General features: G+C 41.4%; 1 protein-coding gene across 2 annotated transcripts in view; it reads left to right on the forward strand.

Annotated features, from left to right (window-relative positions):
* The window catches only part of hipk3b (homeodomain interacting protein kinase 3b), a 37271-nt gene that overhangs the window by 4057 nt on the left and 14487 nt on the right, over positions 1 to 18727 (forward strand). For both annotated transcript variants that reach the window (XM_061067540.1, XM_061067542.1), the window contains exons 2-3: positions 3945 to 5211; positions 16242 to 16365. In XM_061067540.1, coding sequence (XP_060923523.1) covers positions 3945 to 5211; positions 16242 to 16365 — 1391 coding nt within the window. The remainder of the gene's footprint in view (positions 1 to 3944; positions 5212 to 16241; positions 16366 to 18727) is intronic.

Below are 18727 nucleotides of genomic sequence, written 5' to 3' on the forward strand. Positions count from 1 at the left end.
ACCATCCGAAGTACCTGACAACTTGCAACACAAAGTCGTTGAGCTATAAACCAACGAGGAGCTCCAGACATAAGTAAAACAACCCCCCTCTGGGTCTATAAACTTTAGTCCAGAGGCTTTCCCCACTCTGAGGAGACAGACACTGCAGATTGTCTCTGTTTTGGGCAACCTACTTCTGTGAGCAGTTGTAAACTTGCAAGACTTGTATCCAGTCAAGACTCACTGAATCAGACTTGGAAAACCAACTGTGAGTAGCATTACCATCACTATCGCTTGACTTTATAACTATATAAGTTTGTCTGTGACACCTCGCAAAAGAGAAGCTGTAACAGCCATTTCATTAGAGTGGGTAGTATTTCTGCTTGTGCTCCTGGTGACCTGTCCAACTATGACAGATGAAATATCTCCAAATGAGCAATCTTTAACTGTATGCTAAGCATTTGTGCTTTTACTGTCTGAATGAAGATGACATGGACTGCAATCATTTAAAAAGCCCCTGAGGATCATGGGGGTGGAAAAAAAATTGTGATCTCAATTCTGAATTGAATTAGTCTTGGCTTTCATTTTTACTTGAATCGTGTGTTCCCGGTAATGGTCAGATTTTTGGCATATTTGTGGAAATTCGGTTAGTCCACTCCAAAATGATCACGTGTCTTTTTTAAAGAAAACTTTTTATTTATCGTCTGGACCCAGACATTTTTATGCATTTGTTTTTTGTATGCTGTTAGCTTTATCTACAGACAGAATTGATGATGCAAAGTGATGTTATCATTTTGATTATCTGACCTATGACTAAGTGTGAATGCTCAATGTGTCTGTTTTAATATGCTGAAGGATGACACATATATAGCTCACATGTTCCAGAGTGAAAGCTGAACTACTAGCAGCCACACTGTTTCACTGTGAGGTCAAGCCACATGACCATGAACAGTTTCTACACCTCCTCACTGACTTACTGACCTGGGGCATGGGTCTGTGTGTATACAGCACAGTAGTGCAGTTTTGGGTTGTTGGTCCTGTCACAAACAAATCATTGCTGTCCTTCCCTCATTCACAATTTAAGTGATTTTGAGTAAGACCAGTATTAAGGGGAACATTTGTAGTTTGTGGAAACATGCTCATACACACTTTTGTATTGTATGTTGTATGCTTTTTTAAATCATCTTCAGTGACATTTGAATAGAAACATAACATTCTACTGTAGATCAGACCATGTATTTGTTTTGCCCTGTTAGGAAGAAATTGTGGTGGAGAGAGTGCTTCAATTATTGTTTTTGTCCCCTACTCATAACATGCTGTGACTGTCATCACCTGTTTGTCCTCTCACCACCATCATCACCATCATTTCTTTGCCTAAAGGCACTTTTGGTTCATCAGTCGGTACCATTTGTTCATTGCAGACAGGTGGCTAGTGTTTATTTTCTTCTCAATTTAATTTTGAGTAGGCCAGGGTCAAAGGTTCAACTGTGAGCAATTACTTAGCAGCTCAAGGTTTCTGGAAAGGTTTTGCAGCTTTGAAGAATGTAATGCGACACTACAGGAGGAGCCTCGTGGCTGACCAAGTCAGTATCTGGCTCCAGATGGTAATAATAGTAGCAGCTGCCATGCGTTTGGCTTCGAAGCAACAAAGGCAGCCTACTTCATATCTTTGTGTCAGACTTGTATTTTCCTTTGATTTGGTGATTGTATTTTTGTGGCCAGGGAAATAAAGTCATACCCAACTTAGTTTTGGTTCTAAATTGAAATTGGGTGTTGTGTAACACTATTGTTGTATTCAAATTCTAGACGCCCTAATTGATGAGTTGGTGAGAGTGCAGCCTGCCTCTGTCTTGGGACTCTGCCACGAGACAGACTATATCTCCAGACCAGACAATTAACATCTATTTCGGAAGCAGAGTAAACACTCAGTACACATGTAGTGCGTTTCATTTATAAAACGTATGTAAGTTTGTCTGTCCATCTGGCTGTGCACTGATGTCTGTCTCAGTAACTTTATTTTGAAAATCCCATTACGTATGACACCATAACTTAAGGATGTGTTAGAAACAGTCCCAATTAAACAATTAAAGGAAATCCCAACGCACACACAGCACACATGTTTTTAGACTGTACACTGTGGCCATGCTGGCACAGGAACAACATGCAAACTCCTTTACCATAGTCATTAAAAAGTGCTCATTTACATTCCTATGAGCACTAATACAAATGCTTTTGGGCTGAATAACAAGCTGTGAGACTGAAGTTGACTTTCAGTCCACCTTAAGTTTAATTGCCTGATGGATAACCTCTTATTTAGTTTTTAATCCCAACCAAAAGAGCTGTGCTGTTGATCATTTTATAGATTGTTTCTAAGTGAGAAGATGATCAGCAGTGCCGCCAAATAGTAACACTGGGTGTGATTTTGCATGGAGCTGTCTAGGGATTGTTTGACCTTATCTTGCTGCTCAGAATAGAGTCACAGAGGGTGGCTCACAGCGTCTGTTATCACAAAATAAGTGTGTTTTCCATCAGGGGTATTTATTTTAGGAGACTCCACAGAGCCACCAACAGACTACACCCGTCACATTTGCTTGTCCTTATTGAAAGACTTTTAGAAACTGATTTTTGTTTTAATGAATTGGGGAAATGGGGACATCAAAATGATGTTTGTACTAGTAAAACTTGTTAATACACAAAACACAGAACAATTAAATGTTGTCAAATTAGGTTTTTATGCAGATAAACATGGGTCTGCAAAATCACTATTGATTAAAGTATGGGACCTTTAGGGAAAAGCTGCTTGTATCTCAGTAAATGTGCCTCAGAATGAAATTAGGTCATTGACTCCAGTGTTGCACACAAACGGTTTGTGCTTTTAGGTTGCTGAAATTCATGCCACTTCACTGCTCCTTTTCTGCTACACAGCGATTGAGTCTCAGAATATTTTAGCAAGATTTCTCAATGAGCATGAGTTGTTTTATCCACATGTAATAGAAGCAGAGGGAAGAAAGAACCATATCTTAAGTCATTTTGCCTGATGATGCTTTGTTAGTTATTTTTCTTTCTCTCTTTGTCTGTCTCTCTATTCTCTCTCCATCTTCATTGGTTGCCTAGAGACCTGCAGTAGGATGCATGGAAATGGCAGGAAAAGGTCAGGCAAACCTTTGAGAAGTTAGTCATCAGCTGTGTGGAGGTGTGGGTAGGATGGCAGAGTATAGGGCAGAATTGGTGAAGGTGTTTTCGAGCACTCCACCTCAACATGCACTCTTGCTCTGATACATTTAACAAATGCCTGGGTGACAGGTGGTCGGATGTTAGTTTGGCACCACAATCTGTGAGGTCATCACGTATTTATATTTACAACATGATTGGATCAGTTCTGTCAGTATTTGGGGTGTAATAAATCAACTATAGTTTTGATTTTTCAATTGTTTTTCACCATTGAAGTCACATGTTATTGTGGTCCACAGTTCTTCTTAGAACAAGACTCATGGATTTTCAGCGGCCAATACGGATATAGGGAGTAAAAAAAATATGTTAATACTATAAGTCAGCAGATCTAAAGAAGAAAATGTCAAAGATTCCTAAAATGTGGTTAACAAACTCTTGTGAGAAAGAAATGTAAAAATTTTACTTTTTGTAAGAGTTTTACTGTTCAATCATAAACTTGTGCAACCATTGAATAAGGAAACACAAATGAGTATATTTTTTTGCATTGTTCTTTACAAAAAAAGCTTTTTATATTGGTGCTCATCAGCGTAGACATGCACAGACGCCGTAACGTCTGTGAAAGGCTTATATTGGACCAAATTATTATTATAACTGATTTATTAGTGGGGCTCCAGTTGTTATTGTTGTTCTTTTAAAATGCACCATTCTTTGTACATCACGTTAAAATGGTTCTGTCTTGTTTTTGTTGAGCATCCAAACTAATGACATGTTGTTTTGTTTGTCTTCATCTGCAGGTATGGCCTCACAAGTCTTGGTCTACCCACCACACATTTATCAAACCCAGACAAGTGCCTTTAGCAGTGTGAAGAAACTCAAAGTTGAGCCCAGCAGCTGTGTGTACCATGAGAGGGCACACCCGCAGACTTATCTGAACAGCAGAAACCTTGGCATCGTGCACCCAACAAAACAAGCCCACTTGTTTGTGAACCGAGACTTTGCAGTGGGTGTGAAAGTACGTGGAGGACGCGAGTACCCGCTGCAGACAGTGGTGGTGCGTGGGGTACAGAGACAGCAGCCCAGTAAAAGAGGAGGAGGCCCGGCTGCGGCTCGGCAGCGGAAGGACGCAGGGGTTGACGCAGCAAGTGGGGGCAGCAGTGGAGCAACAGGAGCAGGAGGAGGGGGAAGGGGAGAAGGCTGCAGTGGAGGAAGCGAGGGAGGTGGAGAGGAGGAGGGTGACAGAGAAGAGAACTGTGGAGGTTTGAACTCAGCTGAGAGCTTGCAGCGATGTGGACTGAAACGTAAAAGTGAGGAACTGGATAATCGAGGGAGCACCATGCAGATTGTGGAAGAACTGTCAATGTTGCCCGCCATGTTGCAAACGACGAATGTGGGGAACGCAGCCGTGACCGCGCCTGCGGCTGTGGTGGTTGGAGGGGGCCCCCCCAAACAGGTTGTAGGCCCAGGGGGTGTTGGTGCAACGGGAGGAGCAGGAGGAGGAGATGGGGACTATCAGGTGGTACATCACGAAGTCCTGTGTTCGATGAAGAATACTTATGAAGTGCTGGATTTCTTGGGACGTGGCACATTCGGCCAGGTTGTAAAGTGCTGGAAAAGGGGCACAGGGGAGGTTGTGGCTGTGAAGATCCTGAAGAACCACCCTTCATACGCACGGCAGGGTCAAATCGAAGTCGGCATCCTTGCTCGTCTGAGTGGGGAGAATGCAGATGAGCACAATCTGGTGCGAGCCTTTGAATGCTTCCAGCACCGCAGTCACACCTGCCTGGTGTTTGAGATGCTCGAGCAGAACCTGTACGATTTCCTGAAGCAGAATAAGTTCAGCCCCCTGTCCCTGAAAGTGATCAGACCTGTGTTACAGCAGGTAGCTACAGCTCTGAAAAAGCTGAAGAGCATGGGTCTAATTCATGCAGACCTCAAGCCAGAGAACATAATGCTGGTGGACCCAGTGAGGCAACCCTACAGAGTGAAGGTGATCGATTTTGGCTCCGCAAGTCACGTGTCCAAAGCGGTGTGCTCCACTTACCTCCAGTCTCGGTACTATAGGTGAGTGCAAAACAAGAGTTTGTAACATGGCAAGTTTGAGTTCAGTGCATATAAAACAAATGTTAGTCTCTGTTGGTGTCCAGACCACCACAGCCAGGTTAAAAAATATCCTTCCTCTGGCAAAACAAGGAAATGTCTCCCATACTGCACAACATCCTGCCTATTCAGGACCCACATACCACATGCTGAAAAATATCTGACCCTGCAGTGTTTTTTATTAGCAGGGTTCACAGTCATTGTTGCTGCCTGAGAGAAAAAAATATTTTGCACGACTTCAAAAGAACAGTAGAAAATATATTCATTTAATTTTGTGAACATTTCAGGTATGTTTGGCATAAAGCAAATTTAGCCTCAAGAATTATAAGAATTTACACAAACCATGAGAGAGAAAAACAGACAAATGCCAGACTGACTCAACTACATACAGTGCACAATTTGATTCAGTCAAGAACGATTGGGAGAGGAAATACAGAAAGCCATTTAACACACAAGTATACTGTTACCGGCTGTGGGGTCTGACATGGCTGTAGATACAATACCTAATGTATATGTTAGGAGGATGCCTTTGTTTCTGCTGGTCTTGCATGTGCACAAGGAAAACTGGCAGGATAGATAACTGTTGGTGTTTTGCGAGGAGTGTTATGCTTTGTGTAGCAAATAGGGATGTCACGAGAACCGATACCTACGATACCTTTCGATACTAACATAACAAAACGATGCCGATGCCAAAGTTTTTGAAGTACCGTAGGCACCGTCAGCTTCGATGCCAGCAGCTGTTAGCAACTTAGCATTAGCATCGGTGCTGCCCCAGTCGACGTTTACATTCTGAAAACCAAGACGGCAACTGCGGCTGCAGCGTTCGCCCCACCTCGACTTGTTTATTAAAAAGGCACAAAGAGTCGTGTATGGAAGTATTTTGCGTTTGACGCCGGGTTTACACCGGACACGGAAGCAACGCCGCCGCTCCGCGCTAATCCTTAGCGCGCCGGCACATGGTTGTTTACACCGGAAGCTGAAGCGGCGCATGGGAGTGGATGGGAGCCAGCTGTTATTTTAGGCTTGGTCCTGCGCTTACGAGTCGCTTTGGCATCGCTTCAGCGTCCGGTGTAAACCCGGCGTGAGGCAGATGTATCATTTAATGCATAACGTGTCTCACAACAAAGCGTCACTCACATGCGACCGCAACTACCGTATAACCCTCAGTATATGCGCAGCGCAAGCACATTGAATTACCGTATATGACATTAACAACATCCAAATAATGCACTTTTTTTTTTACCGTGGTATCGAAATTGTCATCGAGAATCGTGTTATTTTACTGGTATTGGCACCGACTACTGAATTTTTGGTATCGTGACACCCCTAGTAGCAAAACAAGACTCAAATGGCAACTGGAGTGTAAGAGGCCAGAGTGATCAGTTCACTGTACCCTTTACTCTATTTGCACAGAGACTTTAATATGATTAGTCAATATAATGAAGACCATTTTGCATTTACTATATCCTTACATTTTTACAATTAAATCATTCTATGGTGATAACATAGGGTGCATGTGCAGTTCACAGACTAAAGAATGAAAGACTAGATTTTAAGTGAGAGAAAGAAATGCATTGCATGCCAAAACTGCTGCTGAAACTATGACGTCCGACTGTCTGCGTGAAAGTTAAAAATGTTACGGATGCGCGAATGAGCACACCAATTTGCGTATGGGGCTCCAAATTGCGTTGCATACCAAGTTACAGATCTCTTATGTCATAATGGAAAAATGTGTTGGTTCATTATGAAGCTGGTGCGACAAATCAGAATATGGCAGGCTGTCAAGATAATTAACAGGAAACACCGACAATTTGACACAATGTGCAGTACACACTTCTCTGCTCCTTGTCAGACTTTAAATAGCCAAAATCTCTCCACACCAATGAATTCCTCTGACCCTCCTTTTAAACAATGTCCTCGTCTTTTAAGCCTTGGGCTGTGTCCGTTGTTGTGTTTTCTTCCCTAAAGCTGTTGTTTGGGTCGTCGTTATTTTCTCTTTTATCTCAATGCCACTCCTGACGTAGTAGTGCACGGCTGCGGTAGCCCAGACATTAGCATGTGTGCTGCTGCCAACTGCTACTCCGACGCTCTATTATCCATTATCATTGGCTGTTCGGGTAGTCTGTCAAAGCATGGATGGAATGAGTTCTATTGACGTATCTCGACCATGTCTTTATATTTCTAGTTATTTTTCAATTATTACCTTCATCGTTGTATCGCCCAACCCTACTACTGGATGGTAAATAGTTTTAATTCCAACCTTGCCAGCTGGTGTTCCCTCTCTAGCAGTAGTGATTCAACCAAGTCATATTTTTAGCTGACTCAGTAACTGTATGTCCTTATGTCTTGCTTTTATTTTTCCAGTAATGAACGCTGGAAAGTAATGAACACTTAACAGTAAATATTTATCCACCATACATACAGTCAGGATTCCTGTATTCTGCTGCTCCCCTGCTGGTCACCCACTGCTGTAATGATATAGTGTAAAAACACACGATCACGCCTAAACCACAGTTAAAGTGTGCTATATGGAGCCCATTGGAAAAAGGGCGTATTCATCCAAATCAAACAACAATCCCATACAGTGCCCGTCTGTGCAGGTTTCATTAAAGTTTCCATCCGACACAGTAGATATGCTTCCTTCTAATTTGTACTCCGAGAAAACTGGATCTTAAATGCCTCATGTTTCACCTGTGCTTTAATCACAGAAGAGACATAGCTGTGACCCAGTGTGTTTTTTCTTTTTCTGTTTAGTAGAAGATTATAACATAATATGCTGCGAGATCTGTCAAGTCATCTCTAGATGTAGCTTTAGAATGTAAGATTATTTTATATAAGTACTGTGTCAGGGTTTTGTACACAGTTTCCACAGCATTGAAGAAGCAAATGAAGAGATTTTTGTTTGAAAATAAAAAAAGATGAGGTTCATTTGATAGATTTTTTTGGTGCAGATTGTTAGTGAACATGTGTCTTCCTGAGGCTTAGGAGACTGGAACAGGATTTATTCAGGTCAGTGCTACCTGTTTCAGTGAAAAGAATTTACATGGCATTTGAATAATTCTCACCGCCTGAACGTTCAGCCAGTGAAGCAGCACGGTCCACAGGGAATAAAAAAAAACTGTTGTTGATAATGGATGATTTGACTTTAATCTTTATTTGTATTTACTGTTGCTTTTTTTTCACTAAATTGAGTAAACAACACTTGCTTTGCCCCTACCTTGGTCACAGTTTTATGAAATACTCGTCAATGACACAGAATGATGGCTTTCTCTTTTCTCACACATTGATCAAGGTTTTCTTGTGAATATCGTCTAAATGCACTTTGTTTCAGGAAGTTGCTCAAAATAGAGCTGTCGTACTTTGTTCTACTTTAGACGGGGAGGAAGTGAGCCGTGCAGCTGCTTCAGCTCTTTGTCAGCACTGTCAAGCCGGAGCTTTGGTGACCAGCAATTTCTTCCAAGTCTAACATGGTTTTGTATTTTGATAAAAATAAATACGTCAGTACAATAGCCGATGTGAGAGTCCAGGATCATAATGATACCTGTCTGCTTATACATCCCTTGCACTAGTATATATTTTGATATATATTTGATGTCCAAAATAGCAGGTGCAGTGAAAATGTGTATATTTGTATGTTCAACTGGTCACAGATGGAAGGTATTTTACATAAATGAGTAGCAACACTTTACATACAGAAGTAAAATAAACAAATGATCTTTACTTTATATCATCATTTGGTAGATTATGGTGTGTTCAGACAAAACAAAGCTGATGCATAGTTTTTATAGTAACTTTGTAATAAAGTTATACCAATAGCAGAAATCAAATACCAGTATATTTGACCAGTTATAGTTCTGTAACGAAAAGAAGTGAATATTTGGAATCATTTTAGATGCAAGTCTCCTGTCAGGACAAATATTCGATTACAAAATACTAATGACACGAAAAAAAGGTTTGTGAAAATGTTGTCCCCCTCTAGTTGGTAGCCCCTCGCAGACGGAAGAATGCAAAGCATACGGTGAGGGGCACAGCGTTGCTGTGGCTGAGAGTGAAGAGTTGCTTAAAATAGCTCATGGGACACCGGCCAGTGTGCTTTGACTTCTATAGATGGTGAAGCACATAGACAGCCAGAATGAAATAGGGACAGCTTGAAATACAAGAGAGCTCACACTAGTTCAAGGTCAACTAGCTCTAATGTCAGCTGTTTTGATTTTCATATGTCCATTTGTGTTTGTGTGCACTTGGTTATGTGCGCAGCATTAAATGTTTGTAAGCCAGTAATGTTCAGTGGTTTGTGGATACCTCATATCTATCTGCCCCTCAAACTAATACGTTTGACAGATTGCTCCTTCAGTTTACGCGCTTCTGGCCAATGGCCACGCGCGGTGTTCCAGCCATATTTGCACAGTCAGCTTAGCTGGAACTCTCTGAGCTAAATAACGGCGCCAACTTGAAAATTAAACATTAATTGCATTCATTCAAGTTGAAGTTTTTAAATGTATCGTTTTGCAAATATTAATGTGTATTATCATTATTCATTACTAATGCACTGCTGGAAGAAATGTTATTCTAGTCCTCAAAAACCATGTTTATCTTATTAACTGTATTGTCGTGTTAGTTTTTTAAAATAGAAATATATAAATCGGGTCATATCGAATTCTGTCCAATTTTGGTTGTCCAATGTTTGTAACAAAAATAAAGTCAGTCAAAAATGATTGTAGCAGATGGAAGGTATTTATGTGGACTAAGAAGCTTGTTATGGCTTGTAGTCTTTTTGTTAGCAAGCATCTGAATTATGAATCATGGGCTTTTTAAATTGTACTGTTTATATCATGTTGTATTGTATTAACAAGAGAAGAGAACATTTGATGCTGTGACAAATTAACAGTGCAGTTCTTGTAGTTTTAAACTTAATCTTGGATATGAAGTGGAAGCAGCTGGTGCTCACATGTGAATTTGGCCTCTCCAACTGATTTGGTATCAGTCTGTGTCACTGCTTCGTGTTTTTAGCAACAAATGATTTAGCTTGTGTTGTGCACATGGTCAAATTGTTTTCATACAATATTGCTTTGTGTTGTTACTGGTAGGAATAACTGAAGCTGCAGTATTGATCAGAGTAGATGAGGAATCTATTAGTAAAATAGCTGCACATTTTCTGTTATGTTACAAATTTAGTTTGAATAACTCTACAACATACATGATAATAACACAGTGAGCCATTGCAGTAACATAGTCTGCTGTGATATGATTGCTTCACAATAAACGAAGCCTGTCTCACTTGGTAGCTCAACAAGAAGAAACTAAAAACTGTAGAAAATGCTTCAAATCCCCAAATCAGCTCTGTATTCAAGATAGTCACTGAGTCACTGTTGCAATTTTAGCAAAAATAAATATCTGGGTGAGATGTTGAAGGACAGTTTATATGATTTCCCCTTGAAAATGGCAAAAAGCTACAAAGCTGGCCCACTACATGGAAGGACAGTTTGTTGTCAAGGCTATTTTTGGTGGATTGGTTGTTACATGAATGATAATTCAGAATCAGTTACTAGTTGTTTTCGTAAACTGTGGGTTGGCTTCCATTTCTAGCTTTGTATTCATATAATTAGTTATCTAATTATTTACTATACCCTGAGGAATGTTTTTTTTTCATCCTAAGCCCACAGCTGAGATACAGCTTTTGCCAATGATTTGAAAATAAGTCAAAGAAGCACAGTCCATCTTGGGAATAAACTAAATTGTTTTTTGAACTCTGGCTCTTTGTCAACACATTAAGTGGTGTACATCTGTAAAACATGTCCGAAGCCTTGTATCGTTAATCTGAGGTCTGGGCAGATCAGAGTGCAAGTGCTGCCTGTGCTACGCTGCCTATGTGTTCTACTGAATAATGCAGTGTGCTGAGGGAGTGTGAGGAATTACATTTCCTGGAAGAGACGTGCAGTGAGGCTCTGTTCTTCCACCATGGAGTCACAATGGGGTCAGTCTGTGTTTGTGACTGAGCTCACGACAATTGTAGGGGAGGCCTGTGTAAAGCCTGGTTTATACTTCTGCGAATTACGACGCGTGGGCACGAGATGATAAGTCGTGGCCACGAGTTATGAATCTTTTCCTTAATAACAAGACCAGGGGAACTTGGAAGCCTCTTGGACGAGAGATGAAATGTTTCAATTAATCATATGATGTTCCCTCTTTAATGGGCTTTTAGTATGACACACACTGTCTACACCGGCTCTCATTGAGGCGTCACTGTGGTGGAAACGTTTGCATTTAACAGTTAATAAAAACATCCCTCTTCTCTTTTGCAACCTCGGGACTGTGTGCACAGGCGTATTTTGGTGACAGGATGTTTGTGTGGACTGTAGAGGGGGTGCCAAAATGAAACTATGAGGGGCAAATAAATCAAAATGATTTCTAGGCCCTACTAATAATTCAAAATGGGAATGGGAAAACAACAAACATTTTCTTGATATTTTGGGTAAGCCATCAGCAATCGCTGATCGCTCTGACCTTCGGCGGTCCTCGCTTCTATTGCCTATCAGCACAACCCTAGTTTAGAGGATAATTTGTGTTTGTGTGTGTAAGATAATGGGCATGAAAATGGAAAAGAGAGCATTTCTCTGCTCTACCACGACCCTTCTTGCAAATAATAGGACTTGTGTCTGCTCTGTATTTATTTTTCAGTTGAGATAAAGAAGTAAAAAGAAAACACTTTGGAGACCTGCAGATTAAAGGAAAATTACATCTTTAGAAACATGGTTGTTATCTTGAAAAAAGATTAGTATCGAATTTGTATACGCGCAGTAGAGATGTCAGTGGAGATAATTATGGGTTATATTTTCTCTGTCCTTACATTAGCCCTAACCCTATCGCAATAGAAGACCCAACTCCTCTTCCAATTTTTAAGGAGTTTTTCTGAACATCAGCAAGCCGCCTTGGAATCTGGCCATGCATCGTCTTTACATTACCTCTGCTAATTGGCTTGTGCCTCAGCCTCTTTGTGGGTGAAAGAGAAACAAACCGAGAGAGAAGAAAAGAGAGAGATGGATGAGAGCAGGGAGGCAACCGTTTGGGTCAAGGGGACAAACTGTTGAACTTGTTGACCAGGGAAAAACATGCTTTCATTGGCCAGAACTAATCCACAAAGGAGCAGTAAAATATAGTGGGAGCTTCAGGCTGAGAGGAGAAACAAAGTTTTACCACTATTTCTGCTTGTTTGAGTCTTATGTGGCTGTTGCTGAAAATCATACTTGCAGTTTAGGCTGCCGCACATGAGATGATAATTGGGTCTGATTTTAGACCAGACTAGCCCCTTGCCACAATTGCAGGGGCTACTCGGCCATGACTACATTCATTTTCACTGCAAAACAAAACACAAGACGTGGGTCTAAAGTCACGTTTCTGTGAGATTTCAAGGATCTAGAAATCACCACTGAAATTGCTTCCTACAAATGCCAAGTGTGTGGTCTGACTTTCTTGCCAAATTGTCCAGGGTGTGTTCGGAAGATTATAGATAAAAAATCGGTTTAATCTGTCATTTTGTCTGTGGTCTCCCATGTTTTTTTAAATCGGTCAAGAGTTGAAAATCCTCTAAAATGGAGCAGCCCTTAGACTTGGCATGGTGGTGTGCCCGTGCTGGGTCTGCTCTTACTGCTGTGCTCAGCATTGTGCATTAGGATATGTTAAGGATGACTCTATTAAAGTCAAGCTAGCAGCCAATGCAGACTTCTTTCTCTATCAGACCTTCTGTAGGGCCCTCACCAAAACTCAGTCTTACATAGTGAAACATGTCGGGAGAAAATCTATGAAAATAATCATGTGAATTAGTTTATTCAAACGGCCGCTTCTTTTCAACTTAATGAGCATCTTTTAGACTACGTTATTCAGTAATAGAAAGGTTGAATTTCGAAACATGAACAGTGAATTGGGGAATGCTTTTGGAAAAAACCATCTGACTATCCAGGAGAAAAGCTCTTTGAAGATGTGTCTCCCCCCCCTGCTGCCTCCGGAGGTGCTTTGCACCGATAACACATGAGACTCCATAGAAACCTTTGAACACAGTGATATTTTAGACAACTCATGTCTAACTCCAAGTCATTTATTTCTCCCCCTCCCTGAATGTAGTATTACCAGTCAACAGCCATGACATGCAGCCTATTGTCTTCCGACGCAGGAAAAGATGTTCAACTTTCATATCGCAGCACATTAAAGCATTGGAAGAAGTCTGATTGCATTTAATGGATGGTAAATGCATTAATATTGCCCTGATGCATCTTGAGTTGATGCCGAAACCTCTTAAATATAAGACATTTTCTGAGAGAAGCCCATATCAAACCAGATACTTGGCATGCGGAGCAAACATCCACCATGATCATGCATCAAAATCCAATACATTATCATTTAGAATTTGCTTTATCTACCAATTGCCATTACTTTTGCTACATATTGGGGAATTGTGCATCTGTATTTAATGTACCTACAGGTTTGATGTGGTTTTATAACTTACGTTGGGCTCAGACTACAATAGCAGGAGCTGAAATCAGTTTGAACATCTCTATAATCTTAAACATGCCCACACTAAAAGATTAGAATCAAAAGAGCACATCACATACGGCAGGTTATATATTAAGATTATTACTCATTACTCTTGAGGCAGCCTCAATTATTTTATTCAACAATTTATCTAAAAGCTTCTTATTTACAGGCACTGACCAGGTGTGTCTGATTATTTCTGTGTACCAGATACACCCATTCATTCATTAATATTCTACATCAATTTATTCCTGTTAAGTGTTACATGGAGTTGGAATCTATCTGTGAACGGGGCTAAAGGCAGGATGCTGGTCCATCACCTTGTTTTTGTTGTACCTGCCTGTTTCCTCTGAGGTCTTGCACGTGTCACTGAACAGTCATTCGTCTAGCATTCGGTGGCCCCTCAGCTTGTACGTCATATCCTCAGGATGGAAAATAGATCTGGTTTCACAGGGGGGCGGTGCGGTGCGGCTTAAGTTGCGTTGATTAGGGCTGAGCTGTGCAGCCGTCTAACCAAAGGGGAGAGACCTGCTGTTTTCTGTTTGGCTTTCTTTATTTCCGCCTATGATTTTACATGTTACGGTTCATTGATTGTCTACCATGGGAGAAATTAGTTTTGTGTTGCTACTGTGCTTTCAACAGGGAAAGATAAGGACAAAGGCAAATAAAGAAACGGTCCCTTGCATCCAGAAGCACTTATCCTAGGACAAACTGTATGATGACTTGCACTCCTGCTTAAGCACAGTATGCCCCTATACCATCCTTGGTTCCTGATGAATGCAAGGGTTGTGTTGATATGTGGCTTCCCTCTCCTCACTTCCCATGGGAAAACCTGTTCCTTTATAAATAGGACATGTCTGTGAAGCTGAGATGGTTAGAATAACTGCCTGGTTGGTTCTCTGCTGCTATGTTGCCTGCTACACCAGCTGTTGCTTGCATTTGTTTTGACCATGGGATAAAATTGCCCAAAACCTATTTTAGCTGGTCTAAATCTCGCTGTTACCATCCATATGTAGCGTCTGCCCCTCACTATTCAGTTCCCTATAGCTCTAAAGACGTCAGAGAGTAGTTATCTGTAGGATCCCCTTACATACCGCAAGTAAAGGTACAGTTGTGTCCAGTTTTGTGAAACAGCAGCCTAACTAGAGGGCATATCATGTGCACTGAACTGAAGTGAAAAGTATTTCCATCGTTTAAATTACTCTCTAATGTTATTTTAGGGCTGAGTTCCTCTGAGCAACGCTGTAATCTATGTAGGCAATGAGGATATAATGACTATTGAAACTGGAATGGCATCCACCAAGGCCCAACAGTCCCCTTTTATTTAATCAAGCCTTGTAGCTAAGCCACCAAAACAATGCAGATCATGATATCACAACCTCCATTGCAGAAGAATTATAGTTTTCATCTAGGTCTGTAGATTATTCCCTGGAAAATTGGTGAAAATGCCAAAGGAACTTGCAATCGTTCTTTTATACCTAATTGTAGGAGTGTATACAATGTTTACAATGTTTATGTATTCTGCAGAAAATATATATGTATGATGAAGACAACTAAAGTAACTAAAAGAAGAAAAAGATCCTGGATCCACCCTCTTGTCCAGATCCGTGCCAAAATATATAAAAAAAACTGTATACCTCATGCTGTCAGTGCTCTGTCTACATTTATAGGTGCTTGTGTCCTAAACCCAGAGTTCTTGACAGTCATGTCAGACAGACACGTCTTACCTATATTGGAGCTGACAGGCCTGCGTCACCACCAGCCGCCCCTGTGACATGGTATTACAGTGCTATTATAGATATGCTCAAAGTAACACTGAGCCAGCGCGTAGGTGAAGAAATAGTGACTATGCTTCTTATTCTTAAGCAGCCTGGATCAGATACAAACAGCCTGTCAAAGCCCTGATCCCAGCCTGGCTGACCTGCTAACCCACTGGATCAGCCTGCTGATGCCTGGCGGCTCTAGTACACTCACAACATTGGCTTGCGGGTCACTTGGCACTGTTACACATGTACCGAACAATCCGGTCTGACTGGCCTTCATCAGGAACTCTATAACATAACTAATAATGGATATGTATTCAATGAAGACTTAAGCTTTCAAAGCCAAAAACATTACATCCACGAGAAGTGAAATTGAGAGAAATGGTTTGTTGGTGCTATCATGAACAATTTGAGATCTACAACCCACAAAGATGTTTTTCTTTGAACTGTTGTCTGCTAAAGATTTAATAGTTTAATGTGATATAAGAAATTTGTTTAATTTCTGATCTGTTTTCTGGGAAATGTTCAGTGTTTGAATCTGTTTTCATTCTGTGACGACTTTCATAGAAACATATTTTAAAATGGGCACAAAAACATTTATTTGACAACTTTTATTTCATACAGGTCACATTCAAATACCGTCATATTAAACAGTGTTGTTCTGTTACTGTAGTCTAACATGTGTGTGTTTTTTCTGTTCTACAGGGCTCCAGAGATTATTTTGGGATTGCCGTTTTGTGAAGCCATAGACATGTGGTCGCTGGGCTGTGTGATCGCTGAACTTTTTCTGGGATGGCCCCTCTACCCCGGGGCCCTGGAGTACGATCAGGTAAAAATCCATTTTCTCACCAGTCCCTGTTTAGCTGCTCTTGGCTCATAATTCTGGAAGAAGTTCCTGCGTCTTTATTCTTTCATTCAAGTTCTTTATTAAAATTCTCCCAGCATCTCTAACCTCTGCTTTCCCCCTCCCATGAATAAGACTCTCCTCTCGGCGGCATCACCAGACGTTTTTTTTTTGTGGCACACCATTTTATAGTGGGCCTTCCCTCAGTTTATAAGTTTTACCCACCCGACCGTCTATTCTCTCATAAATTACCTCGCTGACCATTTCCCTCCCACACATCCCTAAATCGCCCACGTGGCAGTCAAGGCATCATTACATCCTCTGTTTCCACCCAGTCACTTATTTTTCTGGTTCTGTCTGTCTTTTTCTCTTTCTTTCCATTACCCCCTATTCTTTCCCATCACAGCAGCCCACAGAGGAGAGGCTTCAGTGTGTCTGTTTTTGAGTTTGCATGCCATCCAGCTTTCTATTACAGACTAGCACTCGGGTTACTGACTCAGACGTGGCTCATGCTGTTCAACTTTGTGGGATTTGTCATTCATTGCTACTTCAGTCTGTATCTCCCCAAAGAAGTCTTGCAAAAAGCTAGTATGAAAGAGAAGCAGACAAAAGCTGAAAAAGGCAGTAGGGACATTGACCATCAAAGTTTAGGCTAGATGGTCTGAAGCCAAGACAAGAATGTCCCATTATCACAGTGTGTACACTTGGAAAAATCTGTTTCTGCATTTTAACCTGTGTGAGAACTTGGCCTAATCCTCGAGGACGGCATGGAAAGGACACTTTTGACTTAGAGGGGAAGAAAAACTTCTGTGCATAATTGCAGGCAGAATGTTTGAATGAAGAAAGAGGCAGAGCGCTCAAATGACTTGAACTAACAAATTAGTGCAGCATTTACCGGTACCTTGGTGATATACCTACCCTGAGAGCCGTACCAGCTGTTGTCTGTGCCAGCGAGCAGAGAGGCATGCTCTTGTGACCGATGGTATGTCTATTAAGAGCTGCTGGGTGCCTGCCCCTCCCAGTGGAGCCCTTACAGCGTCTTCCCAGGACTAGACTGATCTGGGCTTATGTTGAGTGGCTTTCCCCTACCCTAGAGCCCTATCTACTCAAAGGCTGCCAAAACAGCCTCAGTCAGATCCGGCCCTGTCCTATGCAGGACCCTACAGTTCAGCACTCGGCCTCACTGCATGCTGCACCCATAGCAAAGTATCTTTATGGTCTGGCATCATTTTTCATTCTCACCAGGACCAAGGCAGGAGAGATAACTCAACACCACCGAAAGGGATTTGACTTGAGTGCTGCAGCACCAGTCTAAATATGATAAATCTGTTTTTGCAGGAGCCAGCCAGCATGTCGCAAAGCAGCTTTAAAGATATCTGGGGTGAGCCTCCTCAATTCAGTAAGGGGCTGCTTGCAGCTGATGGAGGGGGAGACGAGGGGGGATGGGATGAAGTTTGTATGCACAGGCAGTGTGAAAAACTATTTAATAAACAATAAATTAAGTATTGAGAGGCAAACTCTGGAATAGGGTTGCACAAAGCATTCATCAGATACAAATCTAACCCTACTGTATAGCTGCTTTCAGGCTGATATTGATGTGCTCTAAACCAAAACGCATGATTTCTGCTGTGGAATTTATGTCATGTCCTGCCCCAGACACCACCTCTCCGCTGAATGTTCTGGACATTTTACTCTGTTGTGAGCGTGTCGGCCTCGGCCAAACTCATAGTGTGTTCTTTATGTGAGGGGCCAACTTCGGAAAATTGGATCCGTTCATCTGCTTATAGCGGATGAATGAATTTAAATACAAATGCACTGTAAACACTGGCAGTAGAGGGTGAGAGACCCATGGAGCAAAATCAAGCGTTAAATTGCTTTAGATTTTATCTTGCTGGTTCGTACATGGATCATGATGTTAGTGTCTATTTGTGTCAGTTGATTAAAATACCTACAGTGAATTTTAAGCTTTCTATGTTCTCCGGAACGACTGAACTGCAAGCACATCCCAGGGAAACCTCCATCTTAGCCATGTGGGTTTGCAATTTCAATGAATGCCTATGAATTTCAATAGTGGTTCTGACTGAACTATGCTATCATAGCCTCCTCCATTCGGGAAACTCTTTCTTTCTTTGGCAAACCTGCCCACTTACACAAAGGTTCTCCATTTATTTGCTTAAAAGGAAAACAAGCCAGTGCAGGTGCATAGCACCTTTGGAACAAATGCCATGACTTTCATTTTGGTTCCTAGTGCTTTCTGGGTACTTTCATCTCATAATGAAGGCAAATACTCTGCCTCTTCAGCACTCATTATTCCTTCAAAACATTTCAGAGAAATGCAAAAAACAAG

The sequence above is a fragment of the Limanda limanda genome, chromosome 3 (assembly GCF_963576545.1).
Source record: "Limanda limanda chromosome 3, fLimLim1.1, whole genome shotgun sequence".
Taxonomy (NCBI): domain Eukaryota; kingdom Metazoa; phylum Chordata; class Actinopteri; order Pleuronectiformes; family Pleuronectidae; genus Limanda; species Limanda limanda.